Raw genomic sequence first — 23606 nt, 5'->3', positions numbered from 1 at the left:
TTCATTTTCAGCACACTTTGTGTTGCAGATTTCATTTAAAATGGATACATATGCCATTTTATTTTATGGTGTGCTGGGGAGGCAGTATAAAGAAGAAGGACGCCTCACACCTGGACAAACTGGCTAGGAAAGCAGGCTCTATTGTAGGCATGGAGCTGGACAATTTGACATCCATGGCAGAGCGACGGGCGCTCAGCAGGCTCCTGTCAATCATGGAGAATCCACTGCATCCACTAAACAGTGTCATCTCCAGACAGAAGAGCAGCTTCAGTGACAGACTGCTGTCACTGTCCTGCTCCACTGACAGACTGAGGAGATCGTTCCTCCCCCACACTATGCGACTCTTCAATTCCATGGGGGGGTAAACGGTAACATTATTCAAAGTCATTGACTGTTATACCTCAGTCGCAAGTTAAAAAGTGCAAGGTGGAGAGTGCACTGTGTTTTTATCACTCTTTAATTAATATTGTTTTTATCAGTACGCTGCTGCTGGAGTATGTGAATTTCCCCTTGGGGATTAATAAAGTATCCATCTATTTTTGCCCATAGCTCTGCACTCAATAATCCATAATGAAAAAGCAAAAGCACGTTTTCAGAAAGTTTTGCAAATTTATTAAAAATCAAAAAATTCACATTAGTATTCAAACCCTTAAATTTAGTGCTTTGTAGAATCCCCTTTGGCAGCAATTCCAGCTCCGAGTCTTTTTGGGTAGGTCTCCACAATTGTTGCACACTTGGATTTGGGCAGTTTATCCTATCCTTCTTGTCAGATCTTTTAAAGCTCCATTACACTGGATGAGAAGCATCTGTAAACTACCATGTTCAGGTCTCTCCATAGATGTTCTATGGAGTTTATATTTGGGTTTTGGTTGTGCAACTCAAGAACAATCCAAGACTTATCCTGATGCCACTCCAATGTTGTCTTGGCTATATCATTTGGTTTACTATATTGCTAAAAGCTGAACCGTCACACCAGTCTGAGGTCACATGAACTCTGGAACAGGTTTTCTTCAAGGACCTCTCTCTAATTTTTCTGTGTTTATCATTCCATTTAATTCTCACCAATCTATCCATCCCCATCACTGAGAAGCAAACCCACTCCATGATGCTGCCACCATCATGCTTCACTGTAGGGAAGGCATTAGGCAGGTGATAAGCAGTGCCTGGATTTTGCCAAACACAGTGCTTAGAATTCTGCCCAAAAGAGCTCAATTTTTATCTAATCAGAATCCATCAAACTGTCCTATGCCTTTTACTCAAGAGTGGCTACTGTCTAGTTATGCAACCATAAACACCCGATTGATGGAGTGCTCCAGAGATGACCGCTCTTTCAAAAGATTCTCCTATCTCAGCAGAGAGGCCTTCTGAGGATATGTTTTTGCAACCTTTGGGGTCTTGGTTGCCTCCATGACCAATATCCTTTATGGCTGTGTGGTTAATCTGATAAGCCGGGCAACTCTAGGAAGAGCCCTGGTGGTTCCAAACTTCATCTATCTGAGAATTATTCAGGCCACTGTGTTGCTGTGAATGCATAAAAAAATGGTTTTATACCCTTGCCCTGATCTATGCCTCACCACAATTTTATCATGGAGGTCCACAGAGAGTTCCTCGGACTTAATGGCTTCATTTTTGTTCTGAGATGCAACACGAATTGTGGGACCTTCTATACACAGGTGTGTGCCTTTATAAACGATGCCCAATCAATTCAGTTTGCCACAGGTGGACTCCAGTCAAGATGTAGAAACATCTCAGAGAATTACAGCAAACAGGATGTGTCTGAACACAATCCAGCGTGCCACTGTAAAGGGTCTGAATACTTACATGAATGAGGGATTTCAGATTTTAACTTTTAATTAATTTGCAGACCTTTCTGAAAACTTTTTTCTTTGTCATTGTGGGTTATTGAGTATAGACTGAAGGGCACAAATGGCATATTAATCCATTGAAAGTTAAATCTACAATGAAAAGTGGGCAGAAAATGAAGGGATCGGAATAGTTTTTGAATTCACTGTATATCTGAAAATTTACTTCTTGCATTGAGTGTTTTAAAATTCCCCTCCCCAGCAAAAAAAGCCAAACATGTGAAGTTAAATCATTGGTGATAAGTCATTACACTACAACAACTCCGGTCTTTCCAAGAATCATCAATACATGCCAGTTACCTGCCTGCAGTCTTGGGCCCACCTATGCCCTTATCAGGCCTCGCCCTTACCTACAGTCTATTTGTTTACTCACCAATTAAAGTGACAGGTGTGCCATACTCAAGTGCAGAGATTGCCGTCCACTTTCCTGTGCCCTTCTGTCCTGCAGTGTCCCTGATTTTAGGTAGCAAGTATTTGCCATCAGTATCCCGAAACTTCAAGATATTGGCGGTGATTTCGATCAAGAATGAATCCAGTTCAGTCTTGTTCCAATCTTCAAAAGCCTAAAAAACACAAAATTAAAAACAAATAAAGTTCCTGTTTTACAAACTAGCAAGGTGTGAAGAGAAGACTCTCACCACATAACTTTATATACACATAACTTTTATGTGATTGTGCCAAATGCATTTCTACATAACAATTTTGATCCTTTAAATGTGAAAAACCATCTTTAACAATTAAAATTTTATATTGACCTTTGCCATTTCATCATGGTCCATGTGTAGTATGTCCTTCATTAGGTGGTAAGCCTCACATATCAGTTGCATGTCTCCGTATTCAATTCCATTATGGACCATTTTGACAAAGTGACCAGCACCTTCATCGCCAACCTTTCAGGAGAGGAGGGAAGAAAGAAAGACGTTTATTTACTTGTTAGGAATTCAGGATGTCCACCCACCTTACTGTAAAAATGAGAAGTATGTTTTTGATGTTAGTCCACCTCTTGTCAGGATTGCACTAACAGTCTACTAAAATAATGTTCATGATTTCTAATTATGGTCAAGTTTCAAATAGTTATCATAGGAGAATACATCAGAAAAGAGCACAAATTGCTTAGATTAGGTTGTTTAAAACTTGTAAGAAGTGATCATAGTGGAAAAGTGCTTTAAATGAAGGCGCAACAATTAATTGAACCCGCTGCTTTGTAAGCTTGTCTTAAATGATTCAGTGCTATGCCAGAGACAGAGTCACAAGCATCCAGCTGGAGACAGGCACTCAGAATTCTGGCCCTGACAGACAATCCAAATTCACTGTTGCAAACCTCTGGCCACAACATTACAGTCCCTGTCTACAGCTGGACTTCTCCTAGATCAACAATAAATGGAATACAAACATGAGAGGACCTATTCATCCTAGGTTTTTCTAGATATGTAAAGCATGCAAGTTACTGTCTTTATTAGTACAATAATTTCAACTTTAGGCTTGATGGTGATATAAAAAAATTAAAATACAACCATTCATAACAGGGATTTTTCATGTTGAGAAAATTTCAATAGTTAAGCCCAACTGCTGCTAATATTTAGCTCTTCTCAATTGCATTTATTGTCCACAAGTCATCTTCTTGATGTAACAAAATGGTGAAAGGTGTATGTCTGCTTTACTAAATGCATTATTAGCTCCTTAATTTTTCCAATTGCTGCCTTTGATTAAATTGTGTAAAATGTGTGAAGCTAACGTACTATACAAAATAAGCAGCAGGCAGTGAATGATATGAAAGATTGTATTGCTGTTATTACAGAAAGCTGGGAAATCTTGTAATCCAGATCACAAAAAACAAGTCACACAGGTTCCTCAAAGTGCAAATCTGCAAGCAAAAATTCAATCATTGATCAAAATCAATAAGGAAAATCACGATGAGCAATGTTGGTAGAAATAAAAGGCACAAATACATTTTACGGTCAAGACCACTCACCCAGTCACAACATGGTTCCCCTGTTCCCACTTTAGCAGCAATATTTTGGAAAATATCCTTAATGTGAGGCCTGGAAAGAAGCAAAAACACATCATTTTATGGCTACAGTACAGTAATCCCTCGCTATATCGCGCTTCGACTTTCGCAGCTTCACTCTATCGCGGATTTTATATGTAAGCATATTCAAATATATATCGCGGATTTTTCGCTGGTTCATGGGTTTTAGTGGACAATGGGTCTTTTTACTTCTGGTACATGCTTCCTAAGTTGGTTTGCCCAGCTGATTTCATACAAGGGACGCTATTAGCAGATGGCTGAGAAGCTACCCAATCAGAAAGCTTATTACGTATTAAATAAAACTCCTCAAATATATTGTGAGCAAGGGGACTGTTCGCACCCCTAGAGGATACAGCCGCTCCTCAAAAAATGCTGAAAGACTACCTTCACACTGCTCCCTTCCTTGCTGGCTTACTTGTGGTTACTTTGTTGCGCGATATGCTTCCTGAACGGTGCTTCACATACTTAAAAGCTCAAACAGCACCCATTGAATTTTGATTGTTTGCATTTCTCTCTCTCGGGCATTCTCTGCTCCTGACGGAGGGGGTGTGAGCAGGGGGTCTGTTCGCACCCCTAGAGGATACGGACACTCGTCTAAAAAATGCTGAAAGACTACCTTCACATTGCTCCCTTCCTTGCAGCTGCTTTGTCAAGCAACATGCTTCCCGCACGGTGCTTCGTATACTTAAAAGCCCAAAAAGCACGTATTGATTTCCGATTGTTTGCTTTTCTCTCTTGCTCTCTCTGACATTCTCTGCTCCTGACGCGCACTCCTTTGAAAAGGAAGATATGTCTGCATTCTTTTAATTGTGAGACGGAACTGTCACCTCTGTCTTGTCATGGAGCACAGTTTAAACTTTTGAAAAATAAACAAATGTTTGTTTGCAGTGTTTGAATAAAGGTCCTGTCTCTCTACAACCTCCTGTGTTTCTGTGCAAATCTGTGACCCCAGCATGACAATATAAAAATAACCATATAAACATATGGTTTCTACTTCGAGGATTTTCACCTTTCGCAGGGGGTTCTGGAACGCAACCCCCGCGATCGAGGAAGGATCACTGTACAGCATATTTTGATGGAAATAAAAATGTGAATCTGAAACACCAATACTCTACACAGCAGCTTCCAAAATACTTCCATTAAGCTCTTATTAATGCAGATCATGTGGACTCGAGGAGAAGAATCTGAATTGTATAGCACAAAGTGGCACATTCCACCAACTGAGTAAACGCATGACCTGGTGTGAGTAAATTTACCTGCAGCTCATAGTGCAGAAATATGTGAAACACTGTACTGTAAATGGCAAGTGCTCTTGGAGTAATTAAAACTATACTATTAAATAGAAAAATATATAATGACTGTCAAAAACAGAACATTTACAATACCCCAGAAAGACCTAAATGTGGAACCATTTATTATGCAATGACAGCTTTACTCCTGCAAACTCTGAATTAGGAAGGTACTCAGCCTACTCGCTTAAATAGTTTGTGTGTCTTGTTTGTGGAGGATGGCTGAAGATGAGAATTTTTTACTTTGGTGAATCACCTGTTAGAAATGAAAAGTCGTTTGACGCAGATGGCAAATTTTTAGAAAGGAAGAGAATCATTATGTTTGAAAAGATAGGATGTTATTGATCAGTGATAGCCCCACTCACACAATTAACAATGGTGCAAACTACTCGGAAGGCTACAGAAGATCATCTTTTTAATTGAGCAAGCTATACCACTTACAAAATATGTCTGGTCTGAGACAGGACAAAGAAGGCAAAGACTACTGGGCAAAAGAAGGGACTAAAGGAGAATCCAATTTCAGTTATAAAGGAAAAAAAATACAAACAGTACATGCATAATTCAGGTAGGGCAGATGGGGTGTCACGTTCAAGATTCTGCATTTCAGATTCATCCTTTGAAAGAAAAAAAAATTTTTTTTGTAAATGTAGAATTGATTGAACTCACCAGGCCTCCTTGTGCCCGCCAGGCATGAGAGATGGTCCATATCGAGCACCTTCTTCCCCTCCACTGACTCCACTTCCCACAAATAGAAGGTTTTTGGACTTCAGCTCACTACATCGCCGCTGAAAGGGGAAAATAATTTTATAGTTAGATGTCCCACATTTGCCTGAAATAATTAATTCACAGCAGTGTATAGAGTGTTGACTAATGATCAGTATCCATGACATTACTGTTAAGACACAAGGATGCTCCAACCATATATGGGGTCAGACAATTTAAGGATGTCATGAATATTTCATTAAGACAACTTTTTCTGTTTTATTTTCTATTTGTGTATGGTCTGAATAGGCAAAGGGGGTATCAGCTGACAGAGACAAGCTATTGAAGGCATGACCACCCTGTGAAGAGATCAAATAAACTTTTAATCTCTAATGCTTCTAAGCCACCGATATTAGAGTATGTACACACATTGTCGCAGAGTAAGGAAATCAGTTGTCAAAAGAACTTTAGAACTTTGAATATGCAAAATCACTGCAAATATGACCTACATTCTGCCCCATATCCCAAAGACTGTGATTCTTAATCTCCAGTCTACATATGGAGGTGCCTCAATTCCCAAATATCATCTTTAAGTCTTTGTACGAGGGCAATCTCAAAAGTAAGGTCTCCTATTTTTTTAGAAATACAAACAACCGTTTATTTTCTATAATGTTTACATCATTTTAAAGGTTAAAGACTTATTTTTCTACATAATCGCCATTTCGGTCGATGCATTTTTGTAGAATCTGTGGTAGTTTTAGAATGCCCATGTCATACCAGCTCGCTGCCATGTCCTTCAGGAAGCGTTGAACCTCATCTTTCACCTCTTCGTTGGAGCAGAATCGCCTTCCGGACAAATGTTCTTTCAACTTAGGGAACAGGTGGTAGTCACTGGGTGCCAAGTCCAGACTATAGGGTGGGTGATGAAGTTCCAACCGCCGATCTTTACGCATGTTTTCCTCAACCTTCGTGACTGTCTCATCGGAAATTGACGGTCTCCTGCGCGAACTTCGTACTTGGCCGTAGCGTACAACGGGAGCTACATTTTCAAGAGCTGCCAAGCCAAGATTGAGCATCCCAGCGAAGCCGCGCATGCTTGTTTGGGAGTGGAGGAAGCACCAATCACAACAGTGTGGCCAACAGCCATACGAACAATTTAGTTTCTCTACGTCCCCACCACTTTGGAGACCTTACTTTTGGGATTGCCCTCGTAAAAACAGTTTTGTTACTCACATTGGTATCTCTGTATTCAGAATTCCCTCCATCAATAATGATATCACCAGGTTCAAGCAAGGGTACCTATAACAGATATTCAAAATTTTGGAATTATTATGTGAACTGTTGCAGTGTAACTGTGAAGTCAGAAACAGTCAACTGAAGACTTGGTAAGTAAGAAAGAATTCACAAAAACCTTCACTGGTTTTACAACCAGCCGTAGTACAAATTGGACAAGACAGCTACTGTGAAATATAAATGGGAACACAGACATTTAAACAAACAAACAAAAAAAATAAACACCACTCCTCTGTGTCCTTGTGCTGCATGGCCATTAAGAGCAAACAAATCACTGATGGCAGACAACTGCATATTTTCTTTACAAATTCTTGCTCCAGGCTTACCAGCTTAGCAATGAAGTCATCCACTGCTTGCCCAGCTTTCACAAGCAGAATAATTCGCCTGGGCTTCTTGAGTTTAGACACCATGTCCTCTAGCGACTGGGCGCCAATCACCTTAGTCCCTTTAGCTTCATTATTTAGGAAGTCCTGAACCTTGGACACAGTTCTGTTGTAGGCACAGACCTACAAAAAAATCATGGAACCAAAGTTAGTATACAGAAACAGAGAGAGTGCAGTTTTTGATTCGGAGTATTCTGTGATTTGATTCTGTCAGGCTCAGCAGCGCCATGTCTCAAGCAGTCCTGGAATGCTGTATGCTATTGACTGGTTAAACAATGAAGGTTGTTTTTCATTTGTTTTAGATTATTGTAAACATCCATTTTCAGAATCTGCTTATTCCCAGGCTAATGATCACCCCAACAGGGAACAATGATTTTAATTTATATCATATTTGGTGCTCTACAATGGACTGGACCCAAATAAGGGCTGGTGGCTTCTCATGTTTGATGCTGCTGGGACAGGCTCCACCTCCATGTTGTAACAGCCAAGATCAGGAATGAACCGCAAAAGTATATCACAGTTATTACAATAATAGTCTATCCCCAAACTACTTCAGTTTAAAACAAACCCAATTTTGAATTGTTTTATTAAAATAGCCAATGGTGCTTTGCCACAAAGTAGGGCAGACAGCACATTGCAGTTCCAACCAATCGTTCACTTTCATAGCTCCATCATATCAGAAATAGAAAGAAGCCTCATTTAGTACACTCTAGTTCACTAATGCTCAACATAAAAACAAAAAGATGCATTTTTAAAACCACAGAATAACCTAAAATTACTATTTCCAATAGGTCATGATGTGATTAAAATAATCAATGTAAACATCTAAGCATATTTTGAAATATCTACACTTCTTTTGTTAAAACTACTAGATTTGAATTAAGAATACAGGTCTATCAATTTTAAAACATACACTACTTTTTTCTTTTTTTAAGTTCACATAGTATCCAAATGGTCTAATATTTTTTCCCTTTTTTGCAATATTATCATCATGTGGTTCAATAAACAGCAGCCAACCATCCACCTTTGTAGGATTTATTTTATACAATAATAAAAGGCTGTACTGTTTCAACATGCAGATATTTCTCAGTTAAAGAAGAAAATTATATACCAATACATTTTCCCATATTGCCATTTTTAACATCAGACTGCAGAATCCACAAACCCCTCTTTATCAAGTCAATGTGTCAGCTGCTAATATTTTTTTCCACTGTCCCAAAAATATTTTGGAAATATGAATTCTGCATGTAAAGACTGTATACAAAATAAGACTGTGCCAAGTTAACAACTTTGACTCAAAATTGGCCTATTAACATAAAAATAAAATCTATAACATTTAAATTTAAACCATGCCATTCAGCTGCAATATTTATAAAATGGTTAAGACACAGCAATCCTATTCTACAAGTCTCGGACAACAAGTTTGAGTGGAGTGTTAGTTTGAGCAAATTTGGATAAAGCTCCGCAGAAAAACCACATGTGTTTGTCAAGTAGTTGAGAATGATCTGTGGTCTTCATTTAAAAAATGAAATGCTTTTATAGATCACAGAGGTTCACCATTTGGCACACATAGTAAAGCTATTTATTTATTCATTCCTTTCCGTTTTAGGAAAAAAGATCTAATGACTTATTTTGTAAACTGAAAATTCAAATAAAACTTTATTGTATGAATATTAGAAACAAGCACAGACAAATTTTTCATTTTCCCATGATAGTACACAAGATACATGTGTATTCTAAAAATGTACACTCTTTGAAATCAGATCTTTTTCTACTCCTTCAAGCCAAATTTACCATCCTTTAAGCATTGTGTTCTGCACAAATGAAATCTGAAAGTAGCCACGTAAAGGAGGACAGGAGAGCAAGCATCCCAAGAAAGGCCATGGCAGTAAGTCAGAAGAGCATGGATTGAAAAAACAATGAGTTATCACAGAATGAAGAGATGCCAGAACACAACACATGAGATTTTAGAGACAAAGCAGCAGACATCAAGCTACACATGCTAGATTATTTGACTAATTAATTAATAATGCTTGCTAGTGATTAAGATAGCAGTTATCACCCATCAGGATCAGAAAATGCCAACAGAGAGCTGGAGTTAGAAGAGGAAAGAAGGCGTTACAGTACCTTTTCCTTAAGGCAACATACTTCCAAGCACATCAACACTGACCCAAAAATATTTTCATCCACAATAATTTGAGTCATTAGAACAAGATTTATGTAAAACAAAATTAGTACTATCAGCCAGGATTTGACAGATTCATACAAAGTATCAGAATGCTGGTTAACAACTAAATTCTGAAACAAATGGGCATGAGAGTTTGCTGGTTTGGACCACATCCTACAGTACAGCACCCATCTAGTTACCATGATGGTGACAGAACAAGGCAAATCTTTCACAGGAGTGACAGTCTGCTGACAGATTACTCGACTGCTACCATGGGCAACAAACATTACAGGTTGTCAATGGGGCACGTCAACACAGTCAGTCATCATAATTGCATATTTGGCTCAAAAGGACATAAACCTGCTCCAGATATAAAGGAAACTATACTCATTCTCGGCATCTTAGGGCAAGGAACATGGAAATGCTCCTTTAGACATGGAAATAAATAAATGAAAAAGCCTATGCCATGAAGAAATGTGCATGACCAGGCAGCACACGGCCCTCTATACTTTGTTTGGAAGGAAAGTCTAAAAGAAATACAGCAAAATGTTAGGTACCTATTCAGCAGAACTAATCTAACTCATGCATGGAGCACCATGACTGACAAATTGCTACGAAAAGTCACGACTCCATCTGCTATAGTGCAGCATTTCCCGAGTGTCCACAACCTCAATTTTTGTGGCCTGTCTGCTTTACTCAAAACCTCACTGATCTCTTGTTGTGTAGTCACATCGTTCCGGGTGTGCACTCCTACGACACAATTCCTAATTAAGCATATTATTTATAGCATTGTTGATCCTCTCGCTAATACTAAGAGCTCTCCCATGGCCATTAGCATTCTGACTCCCTGCATTCTAGAGAAGTCACTTTGTTTCTCAGTTTTCTTTTGTCTTACTCTTGTTTAGCTCTTTCTGGTAATGACTACTCTTTGTTTTAAAAGTCATAGTTTACTTTTGTTTTTTGTGTGCTAGTTCTCCCTCTACCGATTTTGATCCAGATTAAAAGTATGCCACAGGCAGCTGTCGCTGCTGCCTGGACACAGAAATACCTTAATACTTGTTAAGTAAACCCAATGCTCAAAGGACAGCTAAACAGTGGAAAACATTCAACCATCAATCAGCATTACTGCTGCAGAGGCATCAGTTAGTCTAAGCAAAGACCGAGATGGCCAATCCAAAAAACAAAAAGCAGCTAACAGTTTTAGACTGCCTTAAATAAACCGTGTGTTAAAGAGTGCAAACATGTCTACGACACTACAATGTAAAGGATTCACAAAAACCACATTCTGAATTGGAGTATCCTGGAGTTATCCTCCAATCTGTGTAGACATTTTACATGAACTTGGAAAAAACAAACATACATACATACATACTGTCTATACAAACAGATAATTAGAAATGACAATAAAAATTACCTTAAATATGTTGACAAAACATTTAAAATTTCATTCAGGGTACTTACCACAAAGCCATGGTCATTCATGTTCAAAATAAGGTTTTGGCCCATCACAGCCAGTCCAATCAAGGCGATATCAGCTCTGTAGGCCAGGAAAAAAAATAACAAAAAGAAAAACACAACAATGTAATTAGAAAAGGAGCAAAAGAATAATAACACGATTACATAAACTGACCTCAATTTTAAATACTTAAAGGATTAGTTATTTCTTCACAAACATGGTATACAGTCGACCCCCGCGATGTCGCGGTTCAGAGTTTGCAGCCTCAGTTGTTTGCGGATTTTTCCTTAGCACCTAACAAATAATTGTTCATTGAAACTGCAAATATCCTCCACAATTTTTTTATGGCTTTTTTCGTGGCAATATATAATTTTTCATACATTTTAACGCTAAATTATTAAGACCAATATAATTTACTAATTTTGTAACATAGATATTAACGTAAATTCAGCTATATTTCCAAATAAAATATAATACTGTATACATTTTTTAGTACTGTAGAGAGAACACAAAGCAACCGTAGAGGAAAACACGGCTTGGGATGGTGAAATACCCCTGTACTCTGAGGCGGGAGGTTTGAAAGTAGCCAATCCGAGAACGTTATTCATTTCTCCTTGCTGCTGATTGGCTACTGCCCTGCAACACATCTCCGGCAGATGCAGCCCAGCATTTCCACATCACAACAGTTTACCGTGTGTAGCTATCTCAAGTGTTTTGCGGAGTGTTCTTGTATTTTTCGTTTTGTTCTTCTTAAAGCCCTAAGATGCCGCCCAAACGCCCTGTATCTTCTAAGGCTTCTGGCAATGAACCTAAGCAAGGGATCCCTATATGGTTTGGGCTCTCAAAGTTAATAATGGCATCGATGCTGCCATTCAGACATATAAAACTCTCCTCGCCACCATGAAGAAACAACGACAGCAACTTCCCATCACAATGTTCCTCAAACCTATCAAGAAAAGCCAACACGAAACCCCATCAGAAGACGACCCGTCAGAAGATACAACTCCTCCTGAAGCGCCTGAAGAGGCACCACCGGAGGAGCTGTAAATCCTCTGCTTTGCTGTGCACTCATTATCTTCATGACATACCTTCATTGTACTGCACAACTAATTCATCATCATCATCTTCAATCAATATTCATTATTGGCAAATATGCATACATTTTACTGTATTTTTATTAAATTATTGCTGTATTTACCCTACTTATACCAAAGAAAACGACAGCTCATACCAAAGAAAAGACGCTTGCATGAATTACAATATTATATATATGTATATATATATATATATAGGTAACATTGGTATTTTACATTCTAGCACTGCAGGAGACATAGTACTGTACAGTACTGTACTGTACAGTACACGGGCTTACCTTTACATTCTTTTTTTTTTTAGGGTAATGTATGAAGCGGAGTTTGAAATTAAATTGAAGTGTTTTGGGGGCATATTTAGGGTTTAAACTATAAAAATAGGCATTTTTTTGACCCCATCCAAAATTTGCGGTTTTTCACAATTTGTGGGTGCTCTAGGAATGTAACCCCCGTGAATTTCAGGGGTCGACTGTATATGCGTTTGTCACATGAAATTGTGTTCTAAAGTTAAACATTTTCTATAAAATTTTTAAAAACATATTGCCCACACTAGCACTTTATAATGGAAGTTTTGGGGCAGGGGGCACCACTGGAAAATAAAGGCCTAACAACTTACTGATGTAGAAGAAAAAGCTTCAGTAAAACAAAACATGCCTTCTGGGTTTCCAATACAGGTTTGTGACAACAAAAGGGATCAGGAAATAGTCAATTTATTGCATATTCCTGGTACTATTTTTATGGAAGTAAGGATACGTTTTCTATTTGCTTCTGTGAATTCTCACATAAATAGGTAAGTGAATCAAAACAAAACCAACCAAATGATATTAAAAATGTACTCTGATTTGGTCTTTCGAGAGGAAAATAAGCCCTGCCTTGGGGTGAAAGATTATTGTGAAAGACGGGCAAATGCAGAAATGGTGTGCACAGCTAGTCTTCTTTAAAAATGGCTGAATCTTATAATATTTGTGGTTTCTTTTGTTAAAAAGATGACACGTATACACTACCATATATACTCACGGATAAGTTCTCCCATGGATAAGTCGGGACTTGATTTTGCTGTATAAGGTCTGGTATTTTATAATGTCCATCGTATAAGTTGAATGAGGAAAACTCACACTATTGGTACAAGGGATTATGAGATGCTAACGCCCACCTGAGAGAGTAACCACGGAGCACATGGCCTTTTTTTTCCTATGTGGGTGCGGAAATGTGCTGTATCAGCGTGTGCTCCTAACCTCTCTCTGTCTCTCCATTGTGCCCATGTGACCACACGGTAATACCTGAACTACAGTGGAACCTCGGTTTATGAACGTCTCGGTACACATACAAATTAGGTTTACGACCAAAAAGTTCGCCAGACTTTTGCCTCGGTTCACGACCACACACTCGGCATACGAACAAGCCAGTTTCCCTTTCGGTTTGTACATGTTCAGTCTCTCCCTGTGCATTTCCTGTGCAGCGAGCAAGAGAGCGCATGACACACACACACACACACACACACACACACACAGGCAGTGCGAGAGAGAGACAGACGCATAAGGTAGAGAAGGCAGTTAAAGAATGCACTGGGCTTGATTTTGTTTTCACTTCTGTTTACAGCGATCGGTTCGTAGCGTGCATTGTTGCAATGTTACTTTTCTTGGTGGTTTATTAAATTACGGATTTTTTCAAATGTTCATTTTTTTCCCTGTGCTTAAAAATCATTAAAAAAAAAAAAAAAAAAAAAAAAAAAAAAGTGATTTTAGCCAGCGGTTGGTAGCACTGTAGCATGAACTATTGCAGTGTTAGTTTTCTCTGTTGTTCAAGGTTTTCTCAATGTTATTCAATGTTTTTTACATTTAGTTTACTATTACACTGTGCATTCTATGGTTTACTTAACTATATTTGTGCTTAAAAACTTAAAAAAATATATATATTTACATAGTTCATATGGTCTGGAATGGATTAATTGTATTTACATACAATCCTATGGGAGAAATTGCTTCGGTTCACGACCAAATCAGTTTACGACCAGAGTTTTGGAACGAATTATGGTCATGAACCGAGGTTCCACTGTATTCTGAAGCAACGTTTGCACCGATTTGTGTTTTTTGTATCACACACCCTCATACACCTTGATCGTCAGAGCATCCCTTATCTACGATGGAACATTCGATCAGAAAAAAATATGAAGCTGGTTTTAAATTAAACGTTGTTGAAGTAGTGAAAGAAATTGGCGACTGTGCTGTTGCAACAAAATTTGATGTGTCTGTGAAACTGGTGTGAGATTGGAGGAGGCAAGAAGATGTAAACAAAAAAAAAATTAAGTGTTGCATTTTTGAATAGGCTTATAAGTCAGGGTCTGACTTTATGACCGATTTTTCGGGTTTCAAGATGCAACTTATACATGAGTATATACTGTATTTTACAATGTGTGTGTAATCACAAGACAAAGATCACTATTCAAAAAAAACTTATCGAATACATTCAAGACAGTTGTCAAGCTTTCTTTTTCCGGTGCCCATGCCCATGCCCCACAGCCTCCATTGTAAAGTGCCAGTGCTGGCAAGATATTTTTTTTAATTTATAGAAAGCAATTAACTTTAGAACACAATTTTCACATGATAAATGCATAAATACCACGCTTATGAAGAAATGACTGACTTGAAAAATACCACGCTGAGCCTTTAAAATAATAACATTACTTACCTTCTGTCCTCTAGTGTGTCATGTAACACCACTTTATCAGTTCCTGTGTTGTAGTTATTTTTTTAATATCTACAAATTTTAAAACCACTCAAGAACATTTTTTTTTTCATCTTTTTCATTATTTAATTTTGTTTCTGTGTTGCATTACTTGTGTCACATCTTTGATGATGCCATCTGCGTGATACTTTTGCTTAGAAAAGAGTTGAAAACCCAAAAGGTGGAAAGGTCTGACTCCACTAAAAATGGTTATTTCTGACTGGCCCTGTGCGAGTCAGTGTGTACAAATTTGCCTTGCTTGGAGTTTATTTGATTACAACATCTGAAAGCCTTACTCTCAAAAGGAGGATGACTTAGCATATTAGGTGAACAGATACTTCCAAGAGCCATACCCACCAGATAACTTAGAAATATTTCCAAGTAATTATGCTGCTTAGGAACCATACTGATGTAACAAGGCAGGCCAAGTGGCTTCCCGATTCCCTGAATGAGCCAGCGTGAGTCACTTAACAGGCCAGTACTCCAATTTCACAAATAAGGAAACAACTGTACTTTGTCCTCAACTTTCTGTAGACAAAAGCATCTAATAAATAAATTCATGTCTAACTTCCTGATTTGCAGAGGCCAGTATGTATGCTCAGCTGTATATCTTGTGTGTATATTTCTTCCAACAATTCAGAAAGATCTAGACACACTAGGACAATACAGTTAAAGTGTGACAAGGAATATGAATTCCAAAAATGATCTAAGACACTAACCTACACACAGTAAACACTGAAAAGGATTTTGGGATTTGTCTAAATTGGCCCAGTATTAGTTTTTGGTCTTGAGGCAGACTAGTGTTCTGACCATGGATGGTTCCTACTTCACTCCACAAGCTACGAAGGCAGGTTCTGGTTCCCCATGACCCAAAGCTGGATCGAGCAGGTTTTAGAACAAAATGATAGTGATGCGACATTCTCAACCTCCTGTACTGAAGTAGTCAAGACAACTTAAGGGCACAGTACTTCACTGTATCAAATTCACTCACCTTCTACTTGCAAGTCCATTTGTTGGTAACCGGCCTTAGTCAACCACCTCTTTATACAATGTGCTAGACTTGTAATGTACCGAGGGGCTTTCTGGTACTCTAAGGACATTCGACTGAAATGACCCCTGCAATGTGTAGTGGTACTACAAGTAAAATGGTTGCATGTACAGACTACATTAAGAATTCTCACTTGCATGCCTGACCAACTCACAACTCGTCACTACCCCCTAGCACCATGATTAACAAGAATTTATACCGGACTACCTGTCAGTGGGCAATACCCTGCACACCACGTTGTGAGAAATACCCATGGAAACCCTTATTAGTTCTCTCTACCTAGAGGAGCGCCAACTTTAATGCAAGCCACTCCAACTTTTCCATACTCCTTGACACAATACAGTTAGTGAGGCCAGCAAGCCTACCCAGTACCTGAATTTTTGGCTGCTTGCACTCATGGTCTCATTCTTACATGGAGTGCCCAAAACTTGTGATCATCTGCAAGCATGAGCAGGCAGACTGAGCATTAAGTCAAGGGCTTTACCTGAGGGACACAAATCACAGGACGTTCTTCTTGGACTCTTCTCTCACAGCAAAGACATTATAATTTAGTTTTGGATTTGTACTAAAATGTTGACTTGAGTATTGAAACCAGGTTTGGACCTCAGGACTGGCAGGTACCAAAACAGTTCCAAAGCAAATAATGGATATCTACACACCATACAATCACCCCATCTTACTCCAGACTCCCTGGTGTGCCTCGCTATGCACCACTTCCTTTTTTGTGTGTCACAGAAATGTTGGGGGTGCAATTTCCTCCATGAAGTTTTGGTCGTGTCGAAACATGTGGTATCCAACAGGAAGCATCACGTCCAGTCATGTCTTTCTCCAGCTACTCTACCAGCTGTAAAGGGGAGTGGAAAGCAGACATTTACTTCTGCTACCAACAATCTTGAATTGCTGGTAAACCTTTTCACAAAACTCCATTTGGACGCCAACCTTCTCAAGCCTATTCTTCCTTTCCTTCCTGTTTGTAGGCTCCCCTTGCCAGTTGTTTCAAACCCAATAGTCGATTATCTTCGCTTACACTATCCACGCATTGTAAATTTAGTCTTCCTTTATTTTATTTAAAATAAAAAAGTACTATTCAGTAGCACATTAATTAAAATTTACTAAAAAAAAAAAAAAAAAAAAATGTACCCATTGTGAGACATATGTAAGTGAGGCAAGCTGCACCACCTGGTATGGAACAAATGCGTGAAATTTGTAACATCATGCCAACCACCACGGTAATGCTTACTGACCTTTAAGTATTTTGACACTCTTGTTATCCTTCTGCTGTGAAACATTCTGACCTGTCATTGTTTACACGTCTTAAACAACTATTAACATACACTGATCATTTCTGTATTATCTATTTATTATATTACATATCTTACACATCAAGATTGCTGCTATTTTTTTGTCTTGTCTTGTCACAAGGTCTTGTTTGTGTTTTAATTTTAAATTTAAATTTTAATTCTATTTTTAATTTATCATTTGCACGTCATGTTGTTACACTGTGGACCCTGAGCTTCGCAATTTCGTCTATCTGTATACTTGTATATGACTGAGATGACAATAAAGTTCGCTTTGACTGTGACTTTAGAGCCAGCCTATTCTAAACACATACTGATCTATTTATATGGAATAAAAAAGTGAACTTCTGTGTCCTGGAAAATTCCCCAAAGGTGCAACGACTCAGCCAACGCAGGGCCTAATAAGAGCAAGCTGACTAACGACACAGCATAAAGGGATAGAGAAGATCTGATTAAAGACAATCTGCTTCCTCTGGTGCCTTCCACAACTCACAAACTGTTGCAACATCACATTTTAAGGAAGTTAATGAATTAAGGAAGAAAAGCCAACTCTGTTCTGGATCATTATAACAGCATCCATATTACTAACCGAGAATGGTAAACCGGATATGGACGCAGGGACCTGCCCGTGGACGCAGAGTGAAACGGGAGAGATTACGAACGTGCGCAGGCGCCACACAAAGCCCCCCCCGCCCCAGAGCGAAACGGGAGAGACTACGAACCGTCTGACATGCCGCAAGCAGGATAAAGCGAGGTCAGAAATAAAAGACAGAGTAGGAAACAAAGTAAAACGTCATAAAGAGGTTAAAGAACGGGGCCAAACAGATGGAGAGCAGGTTACAGATGATGAAAACTGGAATGCAACAGCTTCAAAAACACCTAGGCACGAAACACATTCACAGCGAGATACAGAATATAAAAGCAGAAAAAACGACAGTTACATGTCCACACCACACAGCGGAGGCAGACCCGGAAGGTGCAGGCGCCTACATCGCGCGTCGGAAGGCGCAGGAAAGTACGAAAGGCAAAGGCGCCTACACAGCATGGTAAAACCCGACATAATACGGAATGCGCAGGCGTCACTGCCATATTGTGCGTGGCACTACTGCGGAGTGAAGTTAGGAATAATGTGCTGCTTGGGATCGTACAAAACGCCGAACGCGACCCACCGTCTGAAACTGCGGAGGCAAAGCAGGCACGGGTTCAAACCAAATGAGCTCAACTGACGGATATACGCCTACAACGCGCGTCTCAAACCGCAGAAGCAGGGCAAGCACGGATTCAAAACAACGCAAGCTCCTACAACGTGTGTCTGAAACTACGGCTGCCCAGCGGGCACGGGTTCAAAACGCCGGGGGTAGGCGAGTGAAGTGAGCAGGGGGCGAAGCCCCCTTGTTCATAATAAAATCCAATTTTAACATTTCATACAGGGAGTAAAAAAAAAAAAAAAAGTAATGCTTTTATTCGGGGTGCAGCTGTATTGGAAATCTAGGAACCACAAAGCCAAAAAATACACAAATGGTCTACAATTTAAAATAAAAATGGTGCAGTACAGCACCTGAAATGTTTTTTTTTTTTTTAATCTTGTCTGAATCAAGAAATCAGTCAAAAAGACTTTTTAGTTTGGATCCAGACATGTTATGGGCTAACAACAGGCAGATGGCCTTCAGGTGAGAAGCAACAGGTTCACCAAACACTCTGGAGGGAGTATGGATGGATATTTATTTGCTCCAATAGTAAACGTGTCCTCTACAGCAGGGGTGGGCAGATTCAGTCCTGGAGGGCCGCAGTGGCTGCAGGTTTTTGCTCCAACCCAGTTGCTTAATAAGAAGCCCTTATTGCTCAAGTTACACTTCTCCTTTACTTTAGTTGTCTTCCTCGTTAAGATTTTGAACCCTTATTGCTTATTTTAGTCTTAAACTGCTGTATTCTTGGTTTTTCATTGCTCCTAATTAGCAATAACATGCAAATGACAAAAGAGACCAGCATTTCTCCATTTAGCTTGTTTTTATTTACACCTCTGTGCATTTATCATGCACTATTTGGTTTAATTAAATACTTGGAAGGAAAGTGAAGAGAAAAAAGTGAAGCACTGAGAATAACTCATCTGTTTTAGACTTCAGATCATTTGGATGATATCCTTAGAAAGGAAAATAAATCTAGGATATGAGAATGAGCTGCCATGACAGAGTTAAAGCACAAACAAGCCATGCAATTAAATAATTGACAAGGATTGCTTTTTAATTAAGCAACTGGGTTGGAACAAAAACCTGCAACCACTGCGGCCCTCCAGGACTGAATCTGCCCACCCCTACTCTACAGTATCCTCAAAACCATCCAACCTCTGCTCCTTAGTGACAAGCTGACAGAGATGGGAGTAGATTCATACCTGGTGGCATGGATCGTGGACTATCTTACAGACAGACCTCAGTATGTGCGTCTTGGGAACTGCACGTCTGACATTGTGGTCAGCAACACAGGAGCGCCGCAGGGGACTGTACTTTCTCCGGTCCTGTTCAGCCTATATACATCGGACTTCCAATACAACTCGGAGTCCTGCCACGTGCAAAAGTTCGCTGAAGACACTGCTATCGTGGGCTGCATCAGGAGTGGGCAGGAGGAGGAGTATAGGGACCTAATCAATGACTTTGTTAAATGGTGCGACTCAAACCACCTACACCTGAACACCAGCAAAACCAAGGAGCTGGTGGTGGATTTTAGGAGGCCCAGGCCCCTCATGGACCCTGTGATAATCAGAGGTGACTGTGTGCAGATGGTGCAGACCTATAAATACCTGGGAGTGCAGCTGGATGATAAATTGGACTGGACTGCCAATACTGATGCTCTGTGTAAGTAAGGACAGAGCCGACTATACTTCCTTAGAAGGCTGGCATCCTTCAACATCTGCAATAAGATGCTGCAGATGTTCTATCAGATGGTTGTGGCAAGCTCCCTCTTCTACGCGGTGGTGTGCTGGGGAGGCAGCAGAAAGAAGAAAGATGCCTCACGCCTGGACAAACTGGTGAGGAAGGCAGGCTCTATTGTAGGCACGGAGCTGGACAGTTTGACATCCGTGGCAGAGCGACGGGCGCTGAGCAGGCTCCTGTCAATCATGGAGAATCCACTGCATCCACTGAACAGTGTCATCTCCAGACAGAGGAGCAGCTTCAGCGACAGACTGCTGTCACTGTCCTGCTCCACTGACAGACTGAGGAGATCGTTATCACTCTTTAATTAATATTGTTTTTATCAATATGCTGCTGCTAGAGTATGTGAATTTCCCCTTGGGGATTAATAAAGTATATATCTATCTACCTGCGGTGGGTTGGCACCCTGCCCGGGATTGGTTCCCTGCCTTGTGCCCTGTGTTGGCTGGGATTGACTCCAGCAGACCCCCGTGACCCTGTGTTCGGATTCAGCGGGTTGGAAAATGGATGGATGGATGGATATCTATCTACACAAGTTCCAGAAATATTACAACAAACAAGAAACTTTCTGACTTGGCTAAATATAACAGAGCAGCCTCAGTCACAGTGTGGTGATATAAACACTTTGGTACAAAGGAGTCCAAGCAGTTTCTGGATGTACTTCTGATGCACAATTCAGTGTCTAAAAGTCCTCAATGCTGCTGCATCAGTGTGGGTGTGCAGCTTTGTTCATAATAGCCATCAGTTTGTCTTCTTTCTCTCCCCCTCTACTACGTTCAGCGAGTCAACAGCACGCCCCATAACTAAGCCTGCCTTCTCAAACAGTTTGTTGATTTGGTGGGCATCTCTTGAAGCAATGCTACCAGTCGAGCACAACACAGCACAGAAGTCCCAAATGTGGGAAAAGTAATGTAAGCATTTTAACAACCCACTACACAGTGGAGCAGGCACACACAAAATGAAATTAAACTGTTACAGCAATTCAAGGTCAGGCCTGTTCATGCATCCACCTCCTGAACCTGCTTTATTCAAACCAAACTGACAAAAGAAGAATTAAGAATGCGCCTCCAGAACCTTGTGTGTTTTTTAACCATCCATTTGTAAATGTCCCTTCATTAAGTCAGGGTGATCAAACATTTACTTATTTGGTGGACGCCTTTATCCAACATTTCTGATACAATTGGTTCCATTTATTTTTGTTTTTCTAGTTGGCACAGAAGCAGGTGAAGTGACTCGCTCGTGGTCACACAGGGTTAGCAGCGGGATTTAATCCCCACAACCTCAGGGTCTAAAGTCCAAAGCCTTAAACACTACATCACACTGCCTTTAAGAAAAGTGTTCATCAAAGCCAAACGGTTTTATCTTAATATGCTTATACTTTTATTATTTGGGAAAATATTATATAGATAGATTTATAATTAATATTAAAAAACCTTAAGTATGTAAATATTTGGATGTGTATATGTATGTGACATTTTGTTCAGTTTTATGAATTTTACCTTATATCTGGTAAAAGTCTACAAAGCAAGTTATAAATGGACGATCACCATAAAAAATTAAATTATGGGGATATTAATTTAACAATTTTTTAAAAAATAATAAAATATGCCATCCCTAAAAAAAATGCACTGAAATGAAAGGTGGAAGGTAACGTGATGCAAAAATTAATTCATCCATCCATTTTAGAGGCATGGCTGACAGCATCAAGAGTGAGGTGGGAGCTGACTGTGATGGTCGCCATTCCATGGCAGGGTCCACTTGTACACAAGTCTGCCTTTCGTGACATAAATGGCACTACACGGTAGCAAAGCAGAAAATATTCCTTCTAATTACTGGCTGGACGCCATTTATTGCTTCACTTATCCATCCATTTCCCAACCTGCTTTTGGTGTTCGGCTGTAAAGATGGACCACCGGCTCATTACACGATACACTTAAACAGGTGTTAGGTGAAAACTAGAAGAAGCTGTGAAATCCTGGCGCTCAAGTGAGAACCGAAACACCGGAGTGAGATCACTTCATCACTTAACCAACAACTCAATGCACTGAATGGCTCCTCTCGCAGTTCTATTAGGACAACTAAACTTTCTTTTAGCTGATGGAAAAAAATCAGCCGACAATAATGCACTCGGTAAATGCGGATGTCAAGGAGAGTTAAGCATCAGTTTTGCCAAATGTGTGGTTTCTTTTAATCCTCAAAATCAATTTATTAAAGATTTCCTTTTCCAGGTTTTTGAACATAGTCAAGGGATTATTTTTTTGCCCATGCTGGACGCTCACACGGTTGTCCAGATTTACTCTTGTACTGAGCGGAGCGGCTTAAAGTAGTGAAATGCGTTCTAACCGTCCAAGTGATTTTCTAGACACTTCTCACTTAAGACAGAATGCTGCTGGTCTCTTCAACGGCTTGCAAGTTCACTTTGAAAAGATTTTCAACATCCCCTTTCCTATTTAAAATGATGAGAAGAGCATGAGCGACAGAGTTTAGAAAATTCGGACGACTTTATAATTCTGAGGATGCGCAAAACTACATTTGACAATACAAAAAAATGAGGGAACAAGAGAACTTAAGTCGATCAGTAAAGTGTGATGCGGAGTTTTTAATTACTGCTGTGTGCGGAGTAAACACAAAAAATTCAACAATACAAACATTCAAGTTTACTAAAATATTAAAACAATCCAACCTGTGAAATTATGTTTGACGGACTCCCAATAATAAGAGAAACGATTTTCAAAACGCTTTATGAACTTGAAACATTGCTCCGGTCAACCTCCCCTTTCTGTTCCACATAACTTAAGGAGGCATTGCCATGTTTTTGAAGAGCGTACATCTGGCGTCTAATTAAGAATTAATGGAAAATAAAAGGATGCAAAAAAATAAATTTTACATACATCTCTAAAAAGATAGCTGAAGGGGGACGTTCACTACCTACGGTGGCTTTGTCGGAACACTACAACTTCATAGCCCTCTCCTTAGGATGTTCCTTCTCTTCTACGACCTGTTGGCAAAGCCTGAAGTGTCTACCAGTACCCTGAGCAGGCTGGCATCATTACTGTATACAGAATGAACATTCACGGGGACAGCGTTGGCAGCGTCGTGCCTCACTAGAAAACAACCCTTTTAGTGTATAACATCGTGCGTACCCCCTCGAAAAGGTTCTCACTGTCTAACTAGAAGATTAGGAAGCCAGACAGACTGGCATTGTACTCACTGTGCCATGGTGACTGCCCGTTTTATGACTTTCCCAGTTGCTCTTGCAGCACTTCCTAGTCCAGCGACTGCGCACGCCGTCGCGCAGTGGAGTGATGCCTCGAAAACAAAGCCCCGCCCCTAGCAC

General features: G+C 39.8%; 1 protein-coding gene across 2 annotated transcripts in view; it reads right to left on the bottom strand.

Moving 5' to 3' along the window:
- The window catches only part of pgd (phosphogluconate dehydrogenase), a 43296-nt gene extending 19690 nt beyond the window's left edge, over positions 1–23606 (bottom strand). For both annotated transcript variants that reach the window (XM_028807817.2, XM_028807819.2), the window contains exons 1-8: positions 23481–23606; positions 11187–11262; positions 7502–7681; positions 7116–7181; positions 5847–5965; positions 3835–3904; positions 2618–2752; positions 2236–2425 (exon numbers count right to left, since the gene is read on the bottom strand). In XM_028807817.2, coding sequence (XP_028663650.2) covers positions 2236–2425; positions 2618–2752; positions 3835–3904; positions 5847–5965; positions 7116–7181; positions 7502–7681; positions 11187–11262; positions 23481–23488 — 844 coding nt within the window. In that variant the 5' untranslated portion in view covers positions 23489–23606. The remainder of the gene's footprint in view (positions 1–2235; positions 2426–2617; positions 2753–3834; positions 3905–5846; positions 5966–7115; positions 7182–7501; positions 7682–11186; positions 11263–23480) is intronic.

Source organism: Erpetoichthys calabaricus, chromosome 8, assembly GCF_900747795.2.
Source record: "Erpetoichthys calabaricus chromosome 8, fErpCal1.3, whole genome shotgun sequence".
Classification (NCBI taxonomy): Eukaryota; Metazoa; Chordata; class Cladistia; order Polypteriformes; family Polypteridae; genus Erpetoichthys; species Erpetoichthys calabaricus.
Note: the sequence above shows the minus strand (reverse complement) of the source record. Positions and strands in the feature narration are given on the sequence as shown.